This window comes from Prunus mume, linkage group LG4, assembly GCF_029339155.1.
Source record: "Prunus mume cultivar Tortuosa linkage group LG4, ASM2933915v1, whole genome shotgun sequence".
Lineage (NCBI taxonomy): Eukaryota > Viridiplantae > Streptophyta > Magnoliopsida > Rosales > Rosaceae > Prunus > Prunus mume.
In genome coordinates, this window is record NC_142701.1 from 16,762,148 (window position 1) to 16,786,406 (window position 24,259).

Here is a 24,259-nt window from a genome sequence, read left to right on the forward strand (position 1 = left end):
TTCTCTGTATAGGCGAATGTAGAGGAACAGTGATAGTTGGAAATAAAAAATTAAAGATTTCTGGGGAAAAATATACAAAACAAAAAAGAAAAAGGGCAAATTGAAATTGCCTGCCACTGTACAATGTTGAAGACGGTGCGTTTTGGTAATACTGAAGAGTGAAGAATCATTTGCTTTGCTTGTCTGGTAATTCAACTGATTGGTTTTCGCAAATTCGAATGTGTGGTTTCACTTTCACAATCGCATGCCAGAGCAGAAGAGCTAGATAGATAGTCCGAGTCCCACTCAGTCTCTGTCTGAGCCTCCGCCTCCGCCTCTGCCTCCACCTCCGCGTGGTAATGAGAACTCACAAAGCAGCGTCGAGTAACAACATCAACAGGCGGCCCACTGTTCTGTATCTGGTTTGCGCCGCCGCATTCTTCTCTGTTCTCCTTTTCGGCATCCAATCTTCTTTATTCACAGGTCTTCCTCCTATTCATTCATATATTTTACTTTATTTATTGAACACTATTTTACTCGTAATTCCGCCTCCAGCTTAATCAATTTCTATCGGATTACTCAGGTAATCAGAAATTAGATCTCAAGACTGAACAACAAGATGTTCGAATTTTATCGGAATTTCAGTCTACTGTAAAGCAATGCGTGGTTAGTTTCATACTTTCCTTTTTCGTCAACAGTGTCATAATTTCCCCTTTTTTTTTTTCATGGATCTGGCCTCTGTTTTTTTATTCATCTCTTTAGTTTTCCTTCTTAGTTGAAGTTTTAAAACCTGCACGATTGTTGCTTACTTAGTATCGTGGTGGGGAACATTAGCATTGCACTGTAGTTGTGCTATGTTTGTTTGCCTCAGACTGATCTGAGAAATGAAGTGGTGGTTTAAACTTAGGAAACGTAGCATCCACTACCTTCCCCTCCTCCTCCTCCTCTTCTTTTTCTGTTGCGGTGGGCTTTGGAAGTATATTTGAATCCTTACGAAGCTTAAACTAAATGTAGGCAAACAGAGGGCTCGGTCTCACTGCACATATTATTGACCATTGCAACATGACTCTGAAGTTCCCCGAAGGAACTAACAGCACCTGGGTCTGTCTACTTTTACCCCCTCACCAAATGTTTATTTTAATTCATTTTTAAAGTAGCCTCCGAGTGCTAACTAATTCAGACTTCAATTGCAGTATAATGAGCAGTTTAAAACTTTTGAAGCACTGGAGTACAATTATAATGTTTGTGAGGCAATTTTATTGTGGGAGCAGGTTTGTTTCTATCCTATCTGTGTGATTATCTTTCAAGCCGATTATCTGTACTGATGCTTTTAAGGATGCAGTACCGGAACATGACGACAGTATTGACAAGGGAGTATCTAGATGTTCGGCCTAAAGGGTGGGAGGAGTATGCAGCACAAAGGATAGCACAATTGTATGCTCGTGTACACATTTATCTCTTCCAAACCTGTGGTTGATTTCTGACAATGGATTATAGAACACAAATGCCTATGATCTCAACTCCATCTATTTACCCTCTGTTTTTTCGGTTGTAGGGGAGCTGATAAATGCTATAATAGGACACTTTGTGAGGAACACCTTAATTTGATACTTCCAGCAAAGCCACCTTTTCATCCGCGGCAATTCCGTACATGTGCAGTTGTTGGAAATTCAGGCGATCTTTTGAAGACAGAGTTTGGAAAGGAGATTGATAGTCATGATGCTGTTATAAGGGACAACGAGGCTCCTGTTAATGAGGTAAACTAGCATGTATAAAGACGGCTGTTTCCTATCATTGGTGAATATATGGCTTTATTCTTTCATGAGAGCGATTGATTCTTCTATGGTTCTAATTGGGAAAGACAGGTGTCTCGTATTTTCTTGAAAAATAATCCATTATCTGCTTCGTTTAAGCTAGCTCTTTGTTCTACAGTTACTCAATTACTTATGCATATAGTATAAGCATATAACCCAGGTAACTACTGAGCTCCAGCCTCCAATGGTGATCTTTCATATCCTAATTTTGAACGTGTCTGAAATGATTTTGAGCATATAACTTAATCCCCACAACCCTCCCTCTCCTCCCTTTCCCAATACAAAAAGAAGAAAATATCTTAAGTATACTGTTAGTTTTAATCCTTTATGCATTTGATGGTCAAGTAAATAATTGATAGAAGTTCTAACTTAGTATTTGATATGTGTAGAAATATGCCAAGTATGTTGGTCTGAAGAGGGATTTTCGCCTTGTTGTAAGGGGTGCGGCTCGTAACATGGTTGCCATTCTAAATGGATCTGGTATGTTTCTAATTAATTGTGTGTCATAATATTTTTTTTAAAAATTGTATTTTCATAACAAGAGAAGGTGCATTTGCCATTCAATATGCCATAATTGCTCATCTCATCTTCCTTTGCTGTTTTTTAAGCCCTTGGAATCATTAGGACATTGGTATAAACTTCTTAGTTGTGCCATTCTTCTTCCAATTTTTGGAAGGAAAAAATAACCTTCTTAGAGGGGAGTACATGAAAGTCTGTACTTGACTAATCATGCCAACCATTCTTTTCACCACTATGCTTTTAATGATTTTCTGAGAGATGATGCTAGTTGAAAATTTCAGATTGTTTCAAGAAATAAGAACAAAGTTAACTTTTGTATGTTGTATAATATAAATCATAAATCTTCATGGGTGTGTTCTCATATTTACAAGTTTCCCTTTCTTGTGCAGCTGATGAGGTACTTATAATCAAAAGTGTTGCGCACAAAGACTTTAATGCAATGATCAAGGTGAAGATCACATCTAAGGAGGCCAATATATTTGTTCTTTCTTAGTTGATAGTTAACATGCGCGGTTTCCAGAGACTTGTCTAACATTTTGGATCCTAACGTATTGCAGAGAATTACAAATCCAGTTTACCTTTTCCAAGGTATTGTGCTCCGCCGGGGTGCCAAAGGAACTGGAATGAAGTCCGTAGAATTAGCACTTTCTATGTGCGACATTGTTGACATATATGGTTTCACTGTTGATCCTGGATATACTGAATGGTTCGTTTGGTTCCTACTTGATACATTGTTGTTATTTGTTGGTATTATTATTAGCTAGCAGGGAACCTGCTTATATTCCTGCCTTTCCATGTGAATAAGGTTCTCTTGTATTTCTGATTCCCTTCCATTTTGGTTAAATAGATATCCTCTTTGACACATATCATCAGCATCAATTCAGGTTTTGATGTATTGGCATTGTTTGTTGTCGGTCTTCGTATAGCTTACTAGTTTATTACTTCCTTGTAGGACACGTTACTTCTCTACACCTAGGAAAGGGCATAATCCACTTCAAGGAAGAGCATACTACCAGCTCCTAGAGTGCCTTGGTGTAAGAATACAAACTTTTCTTTATGAGAATGTATCCAATTACAGGCGCATGCCTGAATTCATATCCCTGAATGATTCAACTTTTAGCTTTTCTATATATCAGGTTATCAGAATCCATTCTCCCATGAGGTCTAAGAGGAAGCAAGATTGGTCAGATGTGCCAAGTCGAGAAATGATAGGCAGAGCTCATGCAGCAGCCTTGCGATTAAAGAGGAGTCAAACTGGTCAGGCCGGTGATTTGGGACAGTTTGGCAGTTGTAAGGTGATGGGCCATGTGGACCCTGACAACATTGGGCCTGTCTCAGGATCTCCAGACATGAGTGATGTAAGAAAGAATTCAAATTACAATAAATGGGAAGTCTTGCCTTTCAAGAGTCTGAGGAAGGAAGCACAGGACCACTTTATTCAAATGGAAGGTGCTTCTCTATACAAAATGGATGGCAATAAGTTGGATGACCTAGTATGTGTGAGGCATTCCTTAATATCAGAGGTCTAGCTGAGAACTATCTTGTGTTGATTCTTTATGGTCGGTCTTAATCAGACTTTGGTTGGTTAAGAGCAGAGCCAGCCGTGCATTCCCACTTTCTCATTGTGTTGTGGAATTTTCAGTGAGATTGGACTTCTTTCACAGCTCAGCGTGTGCACCACTCTAGTTTATCATTTTAGTGAATATGCTGGGATCAGTAGCAGTGACATGGGAGGAATCGCAGCCTGCAATATGCAGTGGGAAAGACATCATCAGCAGTACACTGTTTGAATGCTTATCTATACTCTAGAGATTTTTGGAAGTAGAAAGATGTATGGAAATACAGATATGCATGTATGAGGCTTAATTGATGTTTTTAATAGATATTCTTTTTAGTACACATTCAGAATCTAACAGAGGCATGTAAAGTGATTTGATCTCAGTGACATTGTGTATGGGTGGCTGGGCCGGTTTTCTGATTGGTCTCCGGAACATAATTGTAGATGTTGACACTTCTCCGATCATATTTCTTAATTTTGTTTTTTATACATGCAACAGTATAAACTACTATAGTTTAGAGGGGAAGATATCAATTTGTTTTATTTTTCTAAGACTTTTTCTATTGAGGGGGGCGATAACATACTAAATTCGCACACATTACACAGATGCAGCAGCCTTACACAGATAATGCGTCCTTTGCAGAAGATATCAAACTTGAAAAGCAAAGGGACGGATACATCAGCCTTGACCTTATTGGCCTTAACCCGCGTATCCATCATGGTCCTTACAACAAGTCACTTCGAACTGCTCTATCGGGTTGTATGGTTGTGTCGTTTCGGTTTGCTCAGTAGTAGTTTATGTTTGAGTATCCTACTATAGACACAATTGGCAAGGCAAGACAAGACAATCATCACCAATATATTTTCTCCTCGTGTTAAAGTTATTAAGGAATCGCATGTTTTGCTCAGCGAAGTCCTTTATGTGGAGTTTTGAGTGTTCTGAACATGCAGTTGCAGCTGCTCGCTTCACCTTCACGATAACGAGGCCCAGACCTCGACGACTATTTTCCGTATGACAGCATTTAGATCAAATGCGCTCCTAAAATTTAGGACTCCAAGAGTTTCTGAACCTCCAAAAGCAAAACCACTCCTCAACCTCAACCTCAACGCCCAAAATTACGTTGACGCCCGTATGATCAAGACGGGCTTCGATCCAAACATATGCCGCTCTAATTTTCTGGTGAAGAACTTTCTAAAACGAGGTGAATTATCTCAAGCACGTATACTGTTCGACCAAATGCCTCATAAAAACACTGTCTCGACAAACATGATGATATCCAGTTACGTCAACTCCGGCAATCTTTATGAGGCTAGGGAGTTGCTTGACACCATGCTTGACCGTACAGCGGTAACATGGACGATACTAATAGGTGGGTATTCGCAAGCAAATCAATACCGTGAGGCATTTGAACTTTACGCCGAGATGCATAGGTGGGGAACTAAGCCGGATTATGTGACTTTTGCAACTCTCCTATCTGGATGCAGTGACATGGAGACCACAAAACAAGTAGTTCAAGTTCATTCGCATATCCTTAAATTGGGATATCATTCCACCCTCATGGTCTGCAATTCCTTGCTTGATTCTTACTGCAAATCCCATCGCCTGGATTTAGCGTGTCGACTCTTCAAGGAAATGCCTGAGAGAGATAACGTTACATTCAATGCATTGATAACAGGGTACTCAAAAGATGGTTTGAATGAGGAGGCTATTAACCTCTTTGCTCAAATGCAAAATCTTGGTTACAAGCCTTCTGAGTTTACTTTCGCAGCACTACTTTGTGCTGGTATCGGTTTATATGACATAGCCTTTGGGCAGCAGGTTCATGGTTTTGTGGTGAAGACTAATTTTGTTTGGAACGTGTTCGTGGGGAATGCATTGCTAGATTTCTACTCAAAGCATGACTGTTCGGTTGAAGTAAGGAAACTATTTGATGAGATGCCAGAGTTGGATGGTATTTCCTACAATGTAATCATCACATCTTATGTATGGGATGGGCATTTTAAAAGGTCTCTTGATCTTTTCCGTGAATTACAGCTTACCAAATATGACAGGAAGCAGTTCCCTTATGCAACCATGTTGAGCATTGCATCAAATACTCTCAACTTAAACATGGGTCGGCAGATCCATTCCCAGGCCATTGTAGCAACAGCTGATTCAGAAATTCAAGTTGGAAATTCCTTGGTGGATATGTATGCCAAATGTGGCAGATTTGAGGAAGCCAAAAGCATATTTGCACGTCTGGCTGACAGAAGTGCAGTTCCATGGACTGCAATAATCTCCGCATATGTTCAGAACGGGCTCCAAGAAGAAGCCCTTGAACTGTTCAATGAGATGCGCAGAGCAAATGTTAGTCCTGACCAAGCCACTTTTGCAAGCATCTTAAGAGCCTCTGCCAATTTAGCTTCACTCTCACTGGGAAAGCAGTTACACTCATCCGTGATCAGATTAGGATTTGCATCCAATGTTTTTGCTGGAAGTGCACTCCTTGATATGTATGCGAAATGTGGGTCCATGAAATATGCACTTCAAACTTTTCAAGAGATGCCCAAAAGAAATCTGGTCTGTTGGAATGCCCTGATCTCAGCTTATGCACAAAATGGAGATGGTGAAGGCACTCTTAGATCGTTTGAACAGATGGTTCAGTCAGGTTTTGAACCAGATTCAGTGAGCTTCCTGAGCGTTTTAACTGCTTGTAGCCACTGTGGGCTTGTTGAGGAAGGATTGCAATACTTCAACTCCTTGAACCGTAACTGTAAAATCGTCCCAAAGAGAGAACACTATGCATCAATGGTTGATATGTTGTGTCGAAGTGGGAGGTTCAATGAAGCAGAGAAATTGATGGCTCAAATGCCATTTGAACCTGATGAAATTATGTGGTCATCAGTTCTAAACTCATGCAAAATTCATAAGAATCAAGAATTGGCAGAGAGAGCAGCAGACCGACTTTTCAATATGGTGGACCTTAGAGATGCAGCTGCTTATGTGAACATGTCGAATATTTATGCAGCAACAGGTCAATGGGAGAGTGTTGGAAAGGTGAAGAGGGCGATGAGAGACAGAGGAGTCAGGAAAGTTACAGCATATAGTTGGGTGGAAATCAACCACAAAACTCATGTATTTACTGTGAAAGACACGAGCCACCCACAAAGTGGGAAGATTATGAGAAAGATTGATGAGTTGACGAAGGAGATGGAAAAGGAAGGGTACAAGCCGGACACAAGTTGTGCCCTTCACAACGAGGATGATGAAATAAAAGTGGAGTCTCTTAAATATCACAGCGAACGCTTAGCAATTGTCTTTGCATTGATCAGTACACCGGAAGGATCACCGATAGTGGTGATGAAGAACTTGCGAGCTTGCACAGACTGCCATGCTGCAATCAAGGTGATGACAAAGATTGTTGGGAGGGAAATAACAGTTAGAGACTCAAGCAGGTTCCATCATTTTAGAGATGGGCTTTGCTCCTGTGGGGACTTTTGGTGACAATTTTTATTCATCAAATGTGATATATCATCAGACGGGCTGGACTTTAACCTTTTTATATGCTCCACTCAGGTTTTCTTAATTAATTTCAATAAATAAAAGGTTATGGGTTTAGAGGCGATGCCATGGGTAATTTGCAATAACAAAATTTCGATTCTCTTTTCAAAATTTAAAGCTTTTTCCGCATGAACAGGGTAGGCAACATTGTACCTTCTGAATCTTTCAGACGACAGTACACTTTGAATGATTTAGAAGTTAGCTCTCCTTAGTCAGCACCACGTTTAAGCAATGCATCATTTGCAACAGAACTAGCACAATCCTAACCCAGATTTAGTTTTCCAGAAACATAATTCTTGCCGAGTAAACGACTTCCAATACAAGCATTGCATCATTATCCAACATGATACAAAATGGGCGAGAATGCCACATCTTCAATTCTAATCTGACAGCCGGGGGGCAGAGATTTCCCCAACAAAGGTAAAACTAATTACCAAAGCTGAAAATTTCTATGTTAAGTATGCTAACAAATAAACCACCACAATAACCATTAAAGAATTGAATCTCCATCAATGTTCCTCCCATACTCAGACAGAACCATTCTCGGATCCACACTCTACTTCAAAGGGATCATTCTCAAAGAAGGCCTGGTGCAGAGCCCTAACGCACTGCTCGGCTTCATTGTCGTTTACAACCAACGAGATATTAACCTGGCCAGTGGTGATACATAAACAGTGAGTATCATCAAATTTATAAACATTTCATAGTAAGCCATCTGTAAGCATCCAATTCATTCATGAGCCTAGTAGAATAATAACCGGGATTCAGATGACAGTGAGAAAATCCCAGATATAAACACAAAATATTTACTAAGGCGTCAAGATTTGGCAGAGTTTTTTTCCACCACTAAAATGAAAAGACGCAGAACTAATGGTAGGAGAGACCTTGGATGCACCCTGAGAGATCATCTGAACATTGACTCCATTAGTTCGAAGAACCTGAAATGCCTGCAACATACGACCAAAAATATGAATACCACAAACAAATATACGTGAACAAAGAGATAACTAAACATGACTGAAGCCTGCATGGCAGTCCTACCAAAACTGATCAACCATCTGTTTGAACACCAGAACAATTGCAATCAACCAAAGAACAAAAGCAAAATAGGGAGCATTTTTTAAGTACTTAGCAAAACACAATACAGCACCTTTTCTAGTATCAGTGATGACCTCTGCACATTTCCAATGAGAGATATAATTGATCTGTGCTGAAGAAGATTGACAACAGCAATTTTCTCAAGCTCTTCCACGACATGGTCAAGTTCCTGCAAGGAAGATGCACTATTTCAATGAGATTTTATACAAGAATTACAAGAGGAAATTGACTACTCAACCATCAGCATTACAAGATATAGTGTGCATGTGACTAACTACAACTTTCACATTACCGACAAGGATGACACACATAAGATGAGTACATCATAACAAATCATATGCACATAATAAATCTTAGGTGCATGTAAACAAGTGAACTCCAGAAAAACATAATTGGTCGAAGATGAAATCATACGCTTGCCTGCTGAATAAGCTCTCTGCTCCAAAGCTTTGAGGGGTCCAATGTCAAGGAAATACTAACTTCACTTGTAGCAACAACATCAACTGATATGCCCAGATCTTCGAAAGTTGAAAATACCTACATGGAAAATAATATAGAAATTAGCTACTAAGTTACCAAGAGGATAACCAACAGAAAAAAGGTATTTTATTTTCTCACCTTAGCAAGAAAACCATATTGACCAAGCATGCGAGTGCTAACAATATCCAACATAGTCACGTTCCGTTTCAAAACAATGCTAGTTAATACAGCCTGCAATTGAGACAAAGAAAAACTCATTGCAGTCTGGAGCATTTTATGACAATGGTATTCAGTTTTCCAGCAGAGTACTGTTACGAACCTTGCTCATATCTCTTGCATGGGTGATGACAGTACCTGGAGCATTGGGATTGTATGAATTTTTAACCCTCACAGGAATATCACCCTCTCTAGCTGGTCTCATGGACTGTGGATGCAAGACCTGCAAGAAGAAAATAAATTTTATTAAATCCTGTTTTCTTTCTTTTGTAAAGAATGCAATTCTAACAAAACTACAGGTGGTTTAAGAGCTATTTCACTACTCCAAAGAACTTCAAAATTACCAGAACAGAAAAACTGAGTATTTAAAGACAGAAGAAACTGGATTGAATAATTTTTTTTCAGAGAAACTTGATCAAATAATTTGTACGTGTCCAGTTCATTGCTTGGATAACTGTTGGCTAACGAGGACCCCTCAGCAGTTTGACTTTGGCCCATCATCAAAGTGAAATATTGGGTGTTATGACATTACCTTACGAGTAGGAAGCTATAAACTGATGATATGGAGATATTGACAAATATCCATATTGCATGAAATTATGTTGTGAATGATGGAAATTTTTAATAAAATGCACAAAAATGGGAAAGCATTGCATCCAATATCACTCACTTGTTAATATCTAACATCAATATTGATACCTGAGCACCAAAATATGCAAGTTCAGCAGCCTCTTCAAATGTCAAATATGGTACAGGTTCTGCACGTGGATATATGTTAGGATCACATGTCAAAACACCATCGACGTCCTTCCACACCTGTAAGGAATTGAAAAATATATATTAAATTTTGTTACTTTAAAAAGAACTAGGAAATTAAGCATAAAAAATTCAACACACCTGAATTTCTCGCAACCCCAGTGCTTTACCAATGGTTGTGGCTGTCAAATCACTGCCACCCCTACCCAGTGTAGTCACAGCACATGATCTCCATCCCTGCAACCAGATAAACAGTGTCAATGGTATTAATAGTTGAATCCTTCCAGGTGGGAAATACATGTAGAACTTAGCCAGAAGAGACACCTTTCCAAGGAAGCCAGTAACAATTGGAATAGCAGGATTGCATATCCAATCACCGTGTAACCTCTTTGCGACAGCTGGATAAGTTGCCTCCAAAATGTCCGCATTTGTGAAGTCATCTGTGGTTATAAATCCGATTTCAAAGGCATCATACTGCCAAAAAAGAAACAAACAATTATATAATTTTGTTATCAGTAAGAATGGTACAAACAATTAAGAGTTCCCCAGATATTACAGTTGGAAAGTTGCAAGGACTTGCTGCCAATTTGCCTCATCAACTAGCTATGATGAGACTTTTGGCGGTCTATTATTACAAGCTTATGATGACTTAACATAAAGAACATGCCAACATTGTTAGTCCTTTTTCCATACCCATCATGTGCCAATGCAGATAAAAAGGATCGTATTTCAATTTTGGGCTTACTAAGCTCATATGTTAGCTACAGGAGAACATAAGATGGCAATCACATTGAAGCATACACAAGTAATTGAGGAAGAACATACTTGGCGGGCTTTAACACCAATCTTATTCAAATAAGCAGCAAAGAGCCTTGTGGACATGCATTCCCCAAATGAAACCAAATAGTCTTTTGTCCGTAAAGTCAGTTCTTTCATCATAGCAATTCCCTTCAGAAGTTGTTCTAGTTCTTCCAAGTGTGCTGTAAAACATTTTTAGGATATAACGGAATAGCCATAAAAATCAGTAAGATTACAATGAACATTGTGCACACAGGCATCTAACAGAACCAAGGCCATAGCTCTAGGTTGTGTAAAATTCTGGACTTGCTGATATGCAAAACAAGATTATATTTTTATTCTAAACAAACAAATGAACAGTAAGTGCGGATAAGAAAAAAGAACTCACATGAAATGATAGAGCTGTCCACTCCAAGTTCGTCCACAGTCCTATACAGAATAGGATGATGCACGGTGAGAAGAAATCTAAAATTTGAATCTTTTTCCTCCATAATCTGTATAAGAAAGATAAAGCATTTCTTTGCGCTCACCTGAGATGTAATTCTTTTATGAAGCTTAACTCATCAATAGTAGAGACATTAGTAACACCGCAACTGACAGCCTTTTCTCCTGCCTACTCAGTGCACAAACAATTTGACCACATGTTGATACTGGTACAAAATGAAAAGTTGGACACATATCGAGTAATAATCATATATAATGCGTACCAGTAGGAGCTTGTTAGTTGTCTTTCCCATGGCAGATAAAACAATGACAGGCCTCTCTTGCGGGAAGCTGAGTATAAGATCAGCAACCTCTCTCATTCTCTCTGCAGAAGCCACCGAGGAGCCACCAAATTTCATAACACACGTCAATTGTTTCTCATTTTCGCCAAGACATTGATTGTCAGTCTGTTTCTTTTCAAGAACATCCGTGATTCCTCCTCCCTCACAGCTGACTCTCAAAACTCTACTTGTACAAGAAAAGTTTTTTGCACTTGTATAGAATCCGTTGTTGGAAGCTACACAAGTTGCAAAACGGAGTCGTTGAGACCACAAGGGTTGCTTGTATTGCAAAGATCTTTCTGAGGATGCAGATGCAGGGCACGGAGTTTTTACTCCGGAAAAATGCAACGCGGTCGCCATCTAAGATTAGTTATTTCGACGAATGAATGATGTTAACGCAGAGTGTCTTAATCAGTTGATTGTTTGTTATGGTACCAAAGTTAGAAGCTCAAGTCTGATATGATGGGAGATCCCAACACAACACAAAACCGATTTTTCAAATCTCCAACTTGAGCCAGCAGCAGCTCGATCTGCAAATTCCATAACTCAATTGAATCATTTCAAAAGTAAACAAACAGCAAAAACGCCATGAAGCAGATTATTTCACAATTTTACTTCTTTTTGCTTTTCTGAAAGTAGTAGCGGGAGAAGTAGATTGAAGAGTACCTTGAGACGAAATGCAAACGGAATGCAGGGCAGGACTTGAGCTTCCTTTCCTTCCCTTTCCGTCGACGGAGAGGCAGAGAGGGCAGCAGAGGCTGTGTGGTGGTCTCTTTTAGATTCAGAGAATCTAGAGCGAGAGCTTTTGCCAAGCTCGCTCTCTCTCTTTCTCTCTCTCTCAAAGGAACAAGGAAGGAAAAACAAACATACGCCCACCAAAGAAACCCTGGCGGCGCCTTTTTTCTCCTTCCGTTAAAATTCCATATTAATATAAACCGTGTTGTTGATTGTTGAATGCCCAACGTGTTTCTTGAGTTCCTTTTTTTTTTTTTTTTTTTTTCATTTTCTTTCATTCGTGTTTTCTATTTTTATCAACAAGAAAAAGAAAAAAAATCTTGTCGTCGTTTTCTGTGGAACTGACAAGGGGAGACTCATCAATCTTATAGGTTCACAGTATATGAAGCGTTAGTGAGGACGGTTGGATGAGAATGACACGATGACATGGGATGTAGATCAACGGTACAAAATGGTTCTGTCGTCAATAAGTTCGTGCTGAGCGTGACGGTCACGGTAGCATGTTTCGCGCGCTGAGGACGCCGCTGACAGAAAATGTAAAGTTGGCGATTTTAAAATTGAGTTGAATCTCTGACCCAAAAATACCAAAAGCAAGCAAGAGAAAAGTTAAAAGACAAAAATATAGAGTTGAATCAGACGTGGACCAGACCTATTTGTCTCCCGTGGCGCGGTCGGCGTGTGGACTCACTACTCAAGACTTGGGATGTGACTAGTGTGAGTGGGCTTTGTGGAATGCAATTTGAGGGTGGTGGTGGTCCAATCCAAGCGATGAAATTTGAGGCTAGCCTTACCCAAATTCGGTTTCCATAAAAAAGGACCTTAGGGGGAAAAGAAGACAGCATCTCCATCAAGATAGGTCATTGATTGATAAGTAAGCAAGAGAAGGGGAATCGAACCTAAGACTTCGGGTGCATGAAATACTTTCAATTCTAATAACTCAGCTACAAGTTCATTGCAAAAAGGCGATTGATTGTTCACAATTCACAAACATTTGCAAAGGCATTTCCCCCGTATCGTCAGTCGTGAAAACTTGTAGAGTGGAAGTGGTTTATTGAATTTTGTTATATTGAATTTCATTTGTTTTAACATAAAAACACATCACAAGGACAAGGGTGGTGGTCCCTCCCTGTCCCTTCCATCAAAATGGGATGGTTTTTGCCATGAACAGTACGAATACGACCACTGACAATTAAAAGAAATTTCGCATGCATGGTTGGGACCTAATTATATCACTCCTGCAAGCAAACGACTAAACAGAAACAGCTATTGAAGAGAAGATAATAATTATTTTCTTTTTCTTTTCCTTTATTTTGTTGGGCCACAAAGAAGGAGATGAATTTCAAGAGCTGAAGTTACTGAAGATAACATGCCAGTTATTGGCTGATTCAATACAACATATTCACTACAACAACAACAGATGATATATTAAACCTCTCTGGACATTCCCTGACATACTTTGATCTGCAGTTCACCATCTCTAGCTCTAGGCCTAGGCTCTACAAATGGGAATGAGAAGCAATTGCATTTACAACTTACAAGCTACTTGAGGTACTGCAAACCACACCGTTATATTAGTGCCTCCATCTCTCCAAGCTGCAATTTTGAACTGCTTCAGCCTTGAGTCACATCATCTCGTGAAATCCTGCTGAATCCAAAAGTACTGCTTTAATTTGCTCAGGCAAGAATTGACTTTCCCTGCATTGCTGATTAACATACAAGATAATTAAATTTGCATTAAGCCAAAAAAGTTCTGAGTAGAAAAAAGGAGAAGCAGGGGAGCTGTTTAAAGACCACAAACATTTAAACAGTAAGCATGCCAAAATTGCATTTCATGGCATTTACACAACATGTCTGATACACTACCAAAAACAAATTTTATACCAATCAAACTTGGTCGCCAACCATGAGTAATATTTTCAGGATTGAAGTCCTTATGTGTAGTCTTTAATCCAAACAAAACAGACTGAAAAGCACAGATCTTCTTCAGCATACATTTTCCTGTTTTCTGTTTCAAATTTTCATTATTTGAAAACATTCTGTATTCTAAATCAATTCAATGATGCAAAACAAAGCACGCACCACCATGTTCCCTCTACCCAACAACTTACCATCGCAGTATCACTTATCTTGATGGTGATAAAAATCTCTCAAGAAAATTCATTCTTTCCATTTATCATCTAATGAGCTCCTAAAAGATGGCTTCATACACAAAATGCAACAGTGGACTGGTGCATTCATATTGCTATGGAAGAATTACATAAGATTTCATTCCAAGGCATCCAAATGCCCCCATCCATTTTCATGATAACAGGGATAGTCCAAAGGAGGAAGCCTTTCTTGCATCTAGGAAATGACTGGATTAGATCTTCACGGGTCATGACAATCTAAATCAAAATATTAAAAAATGATGTGGTTTACATGTATTAATGCGTGCGAGAGACACAGAGCAAAAGCTGTAAAAGTACAGACACTATGACCTTAAAGTACTCCGTATGACATTAGTAATGGGACTATTATTTGGCAATGGGGAATACGGAACAGAATCTCAATGTCAGGACTTGTCCACATCTTAGTTAATCTTTCCTCCATTTACAAGGTTGTGCTTACTTATCCTTGCTCATCCAAGGGGAAAACAAGCCGCTGCTTTTGTGTGTATTATTTTTAGAAAATAGAAGTTCACAAGCAACAAACATGTCAAACACATCTTTTTTACATATCCTGTATAAAAGTACAAGATTTTTTGCAAAGACCCAGGATACTACAATACATCAAATCTGGATGTCAAATCATAAAGCACCGAGCATGAAAGGCAGCAGAACATAAAATATGTTAATGTATATGTTATTAGATGTTAAGACAATTACTCTTATGCATTTGCTAACAGATAAAGAAGCATACCTCAGCACGGAACACATCCAAAGCAAACCCATTGAAGCAGCTGATCACCGCCTGCTGGATGTCCAAACCAAGGTTGTCCAAGGCCCTCATAGCAGAGAGCAAGAGCCCTGGTCTACGGGCACAAAACATGTGGATATTAACAGTTCTTCCTTCCCTTACCCGAACCTCCACCTGCAAGATACAGTGGCCCAAAAGTTATAACTTAAAGCAAACTTCTTAATCATACATTACATACCCTTTACAGAAATGTATTAGTTTTGCATGAGGTACCAAGCAAAGAAGAAACCTACATTGCATTATACTTTGACAATTGAAGTGTATTTAGGAGTTCGGAATTACACTGCAAATGTACATGCATCAAACTATTAAATCAGGTGAACAAAATTTACCTTTGCAGATTGACCTTGGGGGCTTGGAAAGGAGCTTGGGCAGAGCTCTTCTTTGACACGGCAGGGAAGGGTGGGTGGAGTGGGCGTCAATGGTTGAAAGCATGATGAAGGTGGCAACAAGGAGCCAGGTGGGGCAGACTCCAGCTCGTTATGGAGGTCATTAATCCTTTGTAGAAGCTCTTTCAAATAATCAATTGCATCCCCTAATATGGACGCCCTATCCATCTGCATACATGACAGAATAATCAGCAGGAATTCTGACTGACAATAGAGAAGCCATAAATCACAAAAAGGAACTTGAAGCCCACAAACAATGGCCGCAACTAAGGCACTCTAGAATTGTCATTGTTCCAGGGGAAATAAAATATCCAGAGCCACTGAATCTGCCATATACATTTACCAAAATCTTAACTTTCTTCAAGACCGTGTTGACAAATTGTTCATTCCTTCTATCTTATGTAAACCACTAACATGTTCTTCACCATCAAGATTTCTTGCAGTTTTCAGGCAAAGAGAGGTAAAAAGAAAAAGAAATCTGCTAAAAGAGAGCACATCTCATAGCTCTTCCACTAAAAAAAGAAATGTGCACAATATCACATCCAATCATTTCTGAACCATCTAAAGAACAATTAAGATTATCCTCAAAGCCTTTTAAACGGCCACTTCAAATAAAAACGATAGAACAAGGAACTCACGGGAACCAGGTGCATGAATCTCAAGCCAAAAGTAAAATTAAAAGGACGATAGCAGAAAAGAAAGCACAAAGAAGGAAAAAGGCAAAAATAAATTACGGGACAACCAAGGTCCTACCTTGCTTATCTTGGGTACAACAGACCTAAGCATGTAGAGCCTATCATTGAGCTTCTTCCTCCGCCGCCTCTCCGCCATCAGATTTTTCGCCGGTAAACCCTTCTTCTTGCCCTTGCGGTCTCCGTCAATACCAATGACTGAGCTGTTGGCGTTAGAATTGCTTCCAGCATTCTTCACATTCTTCACATTCTCCTCCACTTGACTATACTCATTAAACTCATCCGAGTCATAATTCAAACCAGACGCATCCATACTCCCTTCCTCAATTTCACCCTCCACGTTCTTCTTCCTCTTCCTCTCCAAACTTTCCAAAACTCCTCCGTATCTGGGCCCCGAAATCTCCAAATTCCCCAATTTATCGGTCCCGTCACCGCCGGAGTTTTGACGAAGCGCCGCTCGCTTCTGAAAGAGAGTGGGATGAGCACCCACGGGAGGGAATACGTGAAGGGGTCTCAGTGGCTTAGCCCTGTTGAGTAGCTGAGCACCCCCAGAGCCATCGAAGCCTTGGAGGCTAGTAAGGCTAAAGTCGCCATCGAGCTCAGTGTCGTTGTTGGGCGCTGGCAGCAACCGAGTGGTTGGGAACTCGGCGCTCGAACTCAGTTCGGGAGTACCCATCTGAGACTGAGAATTGAGGGCCGTGAAACCCATCAAAGCAGAGGAATTGGAAGGTTGGTTTCCCTGGAAGGAGCTGAGCAAGCCACTGTCGCAGCCCAAATCGAAGCCATTGTCAAAAGGGCTGGTGGAGACGACGTTGAGGAGAGAAGAGAAGCAGTATTTTGGGGGGAACAAGTGTTGTGGCGGTGAAGGGTCGAGAGAGAAGACCTGAGAGGGAGAACAGGAAGCGGAGGAGTCCATTGGTTGCAGCATAAGTGTGTTTTCAGAGAAGCAGGCAATGTCTCTGATATCTGGCTGGCGGTGGTTAGGGAGGGAATGGAGGTCTTGGTGATGAGTTGGGTTGAGAACATTGTTCATGTACCAGTCACCTTCCAGCATCGATTTGAAGTTGGAAAAAGAAGCACCCAAGCTCGACTGTTGCTCGTTTTTGGGCTCTCCCTCGTTATTACTGTTGTTGTTGTTGTTGTTGCTGCTGCTTCTGGTCCAAGACGCCGCGTCATCTTCGTCTCCGCCCATCCAAACGCCGGACATCGGTAGCATGACTGTTTTTGTTTTCAGCTTTCCTTTCTCTCTTTTTCTAAAATAATGTATTGTAAGTTGCCCCAAAAATACAGAAAGGGCGGGGCTCAGTTATAGAGGTTTGATAGAAAACTAAGAAAAGGGTAGGAACTTTTGCTCAGACTGAGACCGAGAGCATCATTTTTTAGAATAAACGAAGGCAAACAGATTCCCAATGTTTTTTATTTGTTTCTTTTTCCTTTTCTTTTTTGCTGGGAAATCTTCAACTTTGAACGTTATGTTTTGTACTAGACTAGTCGCGGACTCTCAGCTCAGGCAGGCCGCAGGGGGTGAAAATGAATATAGACCGCTGTGTGCTTATCTATTACGCGCTCGCTGCTTTGTTGGCTTGGATTTTGTTTGGAATTATATTTAAGGGACTCCATTATTTATTTTGATGCGTGACAAAGCACACAAAATTTACTCATAACACTTAAAAATAGGTAGGTTATTATAAGCTTGACCTTTTTTCCTTTATGCAAAAAGTAGCTACAATTTGTATAGGTGAATGGAGGTTTAAGTAGATAAAAAATACATAAGGAAATACACGAAATACATGTGATTTTTTTCATAAGAAGTAACACTGTTCAAAAGAAGACAAAAGGTAGAACTGTACATGTTTTTTTAATACAAGCGACAGTCTATACTAAAAGTGAGGGGAATTTCTTACACACACACAACTAAGATACTATGAGGGTTTGAACATAGACATTTGGTATGCAAATCTAAGCCATTTTTCACTTATTTACACAAATAGAGCACTTTCAGACTCTTAGTCATGCGGTTAACTTAGGTTACCAGAGCCCTCAAGAAAAACCCAACCCAAACCGACATCTGTTCATCTTCCAATTTGAAAGGTAAATTACCCAATTAGCAAAGACAGAGTAAACCCAATCTAGCTTTGCTTAGCTATACCTATGTATATCACAAGAGAAGTGTTGGTGAAGAATTCATTTGGTGGTTAAAATACATGCTTCATTATTAGATTTAAAACAAGTTCCAACAATTTTGGTAAACCCTATTTGTAAATTGTATACTATAGTTTGGAATTGAATACATGGCGGGGCAGTCAAAAGTATAGTTGATCACGTGTACTACTTGAAATTTGAAGAATCAACAACAATTGTTCGTTTGTGTTCCATGCCTTTTTTTGGCTTTTGTGAAAAGGGAAGTAAAGAGAAAGATGGCGCTCTTCTCTTCATTTTAATTATTGACTAATCCAAGCCTCGCCGTCCTGGCTGCTTCTCAATAATACACCGTATGTATGTGTGTCACAGTGTGTGGGGAAAGATGTGAATATAAATAGGTTTACGTGGTCATAACCTGCAGTGGTGTAGCGCGGCAGGTGGCAGCCTGGCACAAATGCGAAATGTGTAGAAGAATTGGTGTGGCTTTTTGCGCCATGCAAATTGCAATTCAAAGTTGAAAAACATAAAAGCAGAAGACCAGTTTTAATTGGAATAAATTTTCCAAAAGGAACCCCAAGTTCCTCGTGATTGCTTTCTCTCGATTCACCACCGCTCCTATATCATATCTACACTTTGAAACTTGTGTATATCGATCGATCCAAGCCATGCCCATGCATATCATGCATCATGCATGCACATTTTGATATTATTATTAGGGCTATGATAATTAAGAAAGTGTTCTCTTGATTGCGTGGCTGACCGGAAGTTATAGAACAAGAGTCGTCTCTTGATTGATTCTTTGACTCTCATCTTCTTCTTATTACGATGGAATGGAAGAGTGACTCGAGCCCTCCGTCACAAGAACCACAACGACCACAATAAAATCTACGATTCCTCTCACTTCACGTGATCAGCAGACTAGTCTTTTAGTTTTTTAGTCTAGTCTAGTCTAATCTTGTGTGGATAACTTGCCTACATACGTGGCACACATACATGCAACGCACCATTCATCCAGTTTCAGATTCAGATTCAGATCCATCCATCCACCATCCACCATCCACCATCCACCATGCAATGCAATTCCCAAATTCCCACGATTTCATTTTAATTTTAATTATTTCCTGCAAAAACAAAAAATAAATAAAAAGGTATCTGTCTGTCAAGTAAATTTGAACTTGGCGGTTTGCCCGACATGCATGTGGAGGAGACTGAAAAGACCCTCTGGATCCAAACGGTTTACGTACGTACAAATTACAATGTGCTTGTCAAGTAAATTAATTTGCGAGTTTAATTTGAACATTTCAATTTCAATATGACCCACGCCACCACCCCACGGAAGCCAAAGGCGGTGCTTCATTTTCATTTTTGAAACAATACTAATAACTAAGGAAAGGAAGCTGAGCTGCCTCTGCCTGGCGGGTCCATCAAACATGACATGCTAGAACACTAACCACTACAAACTGTGAGCAGGGACCACTCCACTGGTGTTATTATTTGGATATATATTGGATGTTATCTGTAGTTGATGTGCCATATATGGTGGTGGCCCTCTTCCTAAACGACGACGATCGAGTCTATAGGCACGCACACACTGTCACACACAACTTGACTTTAATATTGGTGAAAGAAAGGTGATAATATACCCTATTACTTGTTACATAAAGCAATCACACAAATTGATCCGGAGGAGGGAAGCTAAGAGTTTTGAAGCAGGTAAAGCCTCCATCCACCACTAGGTTATGACCCGTCACATACTTTGCTTCATCCGACGCCAGATACACCGCCGCTTGCGCCACATCTTTTTCCTCACACTTTGCACCCTTCAGCTCCCCAACCCCATTCACAATCTCTATCACCTGCTCCCGCGTCGCACCCGGATAAAACTGCCCTATCTCCCGCACCGACATCTCCGTCGGAATCGGACCCGGCGATATGCAGTTCACTCGCACCCCACTTCGGCACAGCTCGCTCGCCACCGACTTCACCAGCCCCGGTATTGTAAATTTCGATACCGAATAAGGGTGGGGCCCCAGCCCACCAAGGATCCCACTTATGCTTGATGTGCACAGTATGGACCCTGCGCCCGCAGGTACCATCACTCGAGCCGCATGCTTCATCCCTGCCACCGCACCACGCACGTTGACCCGCATCACGCGGTCAAACTCCTCGAGGTCGAGGTCGGCGATGCTGGGCGGGAACGCTGGCCCTGTTATGCCCGCGTTGTTGTACATTATGTCGAGTTTCCCATGCCGGGCCACGGCGGTTTCTACAGCTTCTGCTATTTGGGACTCCACTGAGACGTCGCATTCGACAAAGTGGGCTGCTGGGCCCAGCTCTTTGGCGACTTGTTGACCCAGCTCAGAATCTGTGTCTGCAATGATCACGTGCGCCCCTTGTTGGATGAACTCGTGGGCCGTGGCCTTCCCAAGCCCACTTGCCGACCCTGTTATTAGGGCTACCTTGCCTTGTAGCCTGCTTCTTTTAATGGAACGAAAACATGTGTTTTTTTATTTATAAATCGAAGTGATATTTTAAAGTATCTCAAAGTAATCTAATTTATAAGAGGGGAGAGAAATTCAAACTTAGGTACAAGGGTACGGACTCACGAAATGACCTACTAAAAACACATGTTAATGATGGAACTATAAGAAAACGAGATGCATAAAATGCAATGAAAAGACAAAATTAGTCATGTCCTTTGAAAAAAGAGGTATATTGCAGATGGGAAAAAGGTGATGCCAAATGAAATGATGATGTGCTGTGGATCAAAATTCCTCAAGAAATCACCGAAAAACAAGACCGCCCGCATTGAAGATATAAAGTGAATGTGAAAGGCTAACCTAATCATTAATATTCTACAGTGAAATGGAAATGAAGCAATTTTGATGGTACTAATATGAAAGCGTTTAAGAAATCTTGCAAGTATCGGTTACTTGCTGACTTCAAATATTTGAATTTGATGCCCAATTATAATTAAAGTTGAAAAAACAAGTCATATGCGTTGTTTTGTTAGATATACCATGGCCTTGACAAACATTGCATGTGCTGCACTCACTGTTAAACCTTAAACATCGTTGTCTTGTCAACACCATCACCATGTTAATTGATTAAACTATGTATAATTTGAGTCATTTACCTCAAAACTATCACATTGAATTCAAGACAGACAGCATATAATATGCCAAAATTAATTGCTACGGAATAAAATTTAATCGCGGGATAATTTTATGTTATGAAAAATTAATTATTTAGAGAGGTGATTTATGGTGTTCATTGTGGATGCCTGAAAATTCAACTTCTTTTCTTTTTCGCTAATTATTTGAATGCAAACAGCTGTCACAGCATTATGCAATGCAGCAGACAATATGAATGGCGCAAATAATGACTAAATGAACACAAAAAACAGACGGTATGAAATGAAATGAATGGCGCAAATACTGAGTGACAATTGACACAGTGGAAGGGGAGGTAGGAGATTTACTAGAGGTAGTAGCGAGGAGAAACAATAATTAATAACTTTGAATCTGCAGCTAGCCAGGACACCATCGCATCCATATTCAGGTATGTATAATATAAACCAAAGCTGCAGCTATATATGTATGTATGATGAGATGAGGCAGATAAATAAAGTACCTTCCATGGCCACCACCAGCTCTTGTTGAAAAAAGTCTCGTTCGCTTCAAGAGAAAATCATTGCAGCTGTTCAGCTTAAACTCTCTGCGGGAAAAGAAATCCACCCGAATAACCCTTAGTTCAGTTTCCGAAAATTGTCAGCCCATAAATTTCCAGGTTTTGGCATAAAACATATATATATATATATATATATATATAGGAACTGAATTATATATTTCACTATGATCAGACAACAAAGTTTAACATACAGAACAGATATATAATATAATCAAGAATGAAGAAATAGTAAGAGCCCAAGGCTCAGGTGTAAACTGACCTAGCTAGAGATCTGAGCATGTCAACGGCGAAGATCTGAACTCCGATATCTGCAAGAGAAAGATGTATGTACTTGCTGATCTCAATTCTCAAACTCAGTGGCAGCAGCACTACTCAAACTACCAAAAAGGCCCAGAATTTTATTGGAGGGGAAGAAAAAGTTAATTGCAGTTGTCGTTGTGCACACGCATTTTCATGCACACAGAGAGAGAGAGAGGGAGAGGGAGAAGAGGGAGAGCCAAGTTGACTGAAGCTGGTTCATAACATCTGTGACCTGTCATATATATTTATTGATCCTTAATTATGAAAACAGGAAAGATGAAGCTAGTAAGTAATCATTGTTCTAAAGGGTCTTCTAGGGAAGTATCTCAATATTTTTTGGCCACTTACCGGGCACTACTAAATGCAATTACATATTTGTAATTCTATATGGAATGTTTACAAATGTGCCAATTATTAAAAAGTCCAAAGATTTTTAAACTACACTTAGAATACTACGATAATACGGCTATATATTATAATATTCTTTAAAAGAGAAAAATAAATAAATTATGTCGTCCACTCATATTGTAACATCAGAGTATACCCACAATCTTGAGAAAGAACTTATGTGTGTCACCCAATTATCACCGTCACGGATATGGATTTATATAGGAAATTACAGATCACACACCAATGAGGACTATTGATAATAAGACTCGAATACTCTAATGGGACCACACACAATCCAAGGACCTTACCAATTGAATCAACCCTAATTGGCTCTTTATATTAAATTATTTGCACCATTCAAATTATTTTCGTTGGAGAGAATGGGAGGTAGCTCCGGTATCAATTAATTGCAATAAAAGTTTAAGGTTATCAACTAACAAGTGAGAGACCATTAAAACTGCTGGCTTTGCAATTGAAAGCTGGCGAATTCAAAATTTAAAACATCAACTGCGCTGTATGCGAAAGTAGCTACATTTATTTTAGTTCCCGTTAGTTCCTTTCTTCTGCATAATTTTAATTGAATATGAGAGCGATGTGAGTGATGGGAGGGAGACATATACAATTTTGATTTAAATTCTTAAAAGAAAGGAAGTAGCTAGAAACAGAGTTCGCTCGTAGTAAAATATGGTGCAGAGAATATGATGAAGATATGGATTCGCACGCAAGTTATTCTTTTGGACCGACCAAGTTTATTTTTGAATTGAATCTCATTATCCTTCAAAACCCAATTAATTAAAAGGAAAGCTAGCTACGTACTTTTAAAAAAGACTACCTATGCTAGGAATAGGATAGGATTGTCATGTTATTGCAAGTGTTGGTGTAATTGTTAGGTATATTTATGCTGGGTTAATAATAATAATTAAGCCTAAAATTGTCACGTTATTGAGATTATGGAGACAAACATGAGACAACTCAATGAGCCTATAGGCTCAAAAGTGCGGGATCACATACTCGTTGTCTGTTAATCAACAAATTAATTATTCTTTTCTGGCCCTGCCTTCATCATCTTCTTCTTTTCTTAGCCCCACTGTCCTCATTAAACATTTCCCATTAACAAAAGGGCATCCCTTATGAGTTATAATCAATCAACTAGTTCAACACTGGAGCGATGTTTTGGTGTTTATTTACTAGTCCAAGTCCAACGAATACCAGACTCGCGCCCTGGCGCCCACCATCATCATTCATCAAGTCCCTTGGATTGGATTGGACTGTTGTTTGTTGGTTAGTGCCTTCCTTCCCTTTCGAATCCCAAAGAAGGATAAGCAATAGACGGGCCTACCGTGGACTGGGCCTAAGCACTCTTCATTTTTTATTTACCAAAACTTTTTTATTTTTTTATTTTATATTTTCTTTCCAAATTATTTACGGAAACTTAATAAAAAA

At 39.7% G+C, this 24,259-nt stretch overlaps 5 protein-coding genes across 9 annotated transcripts; 2 read left to right on the top strand and 3 right to left on the bottom strand.

Moving 5' to 3' along the window:
* The first annotated feature begins 5 nt into the window (after nucleotides 1–5).
* Nucleotides 6–4,332, top strand: MGP2 (MALE GAMETOPHYTE DEFECTIVE 2). Its single transcript, XM_008232808.2, has 11 exons — nucleotides 6–462; nucleotides 563–645; nucleotides 994–1,080; nucleotides 1,173–1,250; nucleotides 1,322–1,413; nucleotides 1,535–1,736; nucleotides 2,183–2,273; nucleotides 2,702–2,760; nucleotides 2,870–3,018; nucleotides 3,265–3,346; nucleotides 3,449–4,332. Exons 1-11 carry the CDS (start codon nucleotides 339–341, stop codon nucleotides 3,839–3,841), a joined length of 1,440 nt encoding a protein of 479 aa, XP_008231030.1. The 5' UTR covers nucleotides 6–338; the 3' UTR covers nucleotides 3,842–4,332.
* A 401-nt stretch (nucleotides 4,333–4,733) lies between these two features.
* LOC103330391 (Pentatricopeptide repeat (PPR) superfamily protein) lies at nucleotides 4,734–7,473 on the top strand. Its single transcript, XM_016793768.2, has one exon. The coding sequence runs from the start codon at nucleotides 4,883–4,885 to the stop codon at nucleotides 7,352–7,354; it is 2,472 nt and encodes an 823-aa protein (XP_016649254.2). The 5' UTR covers nucleotides 4,734–4,882; the 3' UTR covers nucleotides 7,355–7,473.
* A 190-nt stretch (nucleotides 7,474–7,663) lies between these two features.
* Nucleotides 7,664–12,465, bottom strand: CARAB-AK-LYS (Aspartate kinase family protein). 2 transcript variants are annotated; one of them, XM_008232810.3, is made up of 14 exons: nucleotides 12,190–12,465; nucleotides 11,467–12,053; nucleotides 11,290–11,372; nucleotides 11,148–11,188; nucleotides 10,787–10,941; nucleotides 10,286–10,435; nucleotides 10,103–10,198; nucleotides 9,905–10,021; nucleotides 9,309–9,428; nucleotides 9,128–9,220; nucleotides 8,930–9,046; nucleotides 8,562–8,678; nucleotides 8,296–8,358; nucleotides 7,664–8,061 (listed from the first exon to the last, which is right to left on the bottom strand). In XM_008232810.3, exons 2-14 carry the CDS (start codon nucleotides 11,881–11,883, stop codon nucleotides 7,939–7,941), a joined length of 1,692 nt encoding a protein of 563 aa, XP_008231032.1. In that variant the 5' UTR covers nucleotides 11,884–12,053; nucleotides 12,190–12,465; the 3' UTR covers nucleotides 7,664–7,938. The 2 variants fall into 2 exon arrangements, with proteins under 2 accessions (XP_008231032.1, XP_008231031.1); XM_008232809.3 differs by having other exon boundaries at nucleotides 8,924–9,046.
* A 1,122-nt stretch (nucleotides 12,466–13,587) lies between these two features.
* On the bottom strand, nucleotides 13,588–17,891 carry ICE1 (basic helix-loop-helix (bHLH) DNA-binding superfamily protein). Its single transcript, XM_008232811.2, has 4 exons — nucleotides 16,356–17,891; nucleotides 15,546–15,770; nucleotides 15,157–15,327; nucleotides 13,588–13,961 (listed from the first exon to the last, which is right to left on the bottom strand). Exons 1-4 carry the CDS (start codon nucleotides 17,508–17,510, stop codon nucleotides 13,881–13,883), a joined length of 1,632 nt encoding a protein of 543 aa, XP_008231033.2. The 5' UTR covers nucleotides 17,511–17,891; the 3' UTR covers nucleotides 13,588–13,880.
* Nucleotides 17,892–19,695: 1,804 nt separating this feature from the next.
* Nucleotides 19,696–22,748, bottom strand: LOC103330269 (zerumbone synthase-like). Of its 4 annotated transcripts, none has more exons than XM_089049560.1 (3): nucleotides 22,386–22,748; nucleotides 22,070–22,183; nucleotides 19,696–20,908 (listed from the first exon to the last, which is right to left on the bottom strand). In XM_089049560.1, exons 1-3 carry the CDS (start codon nucleotides 22,403–22,405, stop codon nucleotides 20,104–20,106), a joined length of 939 nt encoding a protein of 312 aa, XP_088905686.1. In that variant the 5' UTR covers nucleotides 22,406–22,748; the 3' UTR covers nucleotides 19,696–20,103. The 4 variants fall into 4 exon arrangements, with proteins under 4 accessions (XP_088905686.1, XP_088905685.1, XP_008231035.2 ...); XM_089049559.1 differs by having other exon boundaries at nucleotides 19,696–20,914; XM_008232813.3 differs by having other exon boundaries at nucleotides 22,070–22,153; nucleotides 22,386–22,744.
* Nucleotides 22,749–24,259: the final 1,511 nt, after the last annotated feature.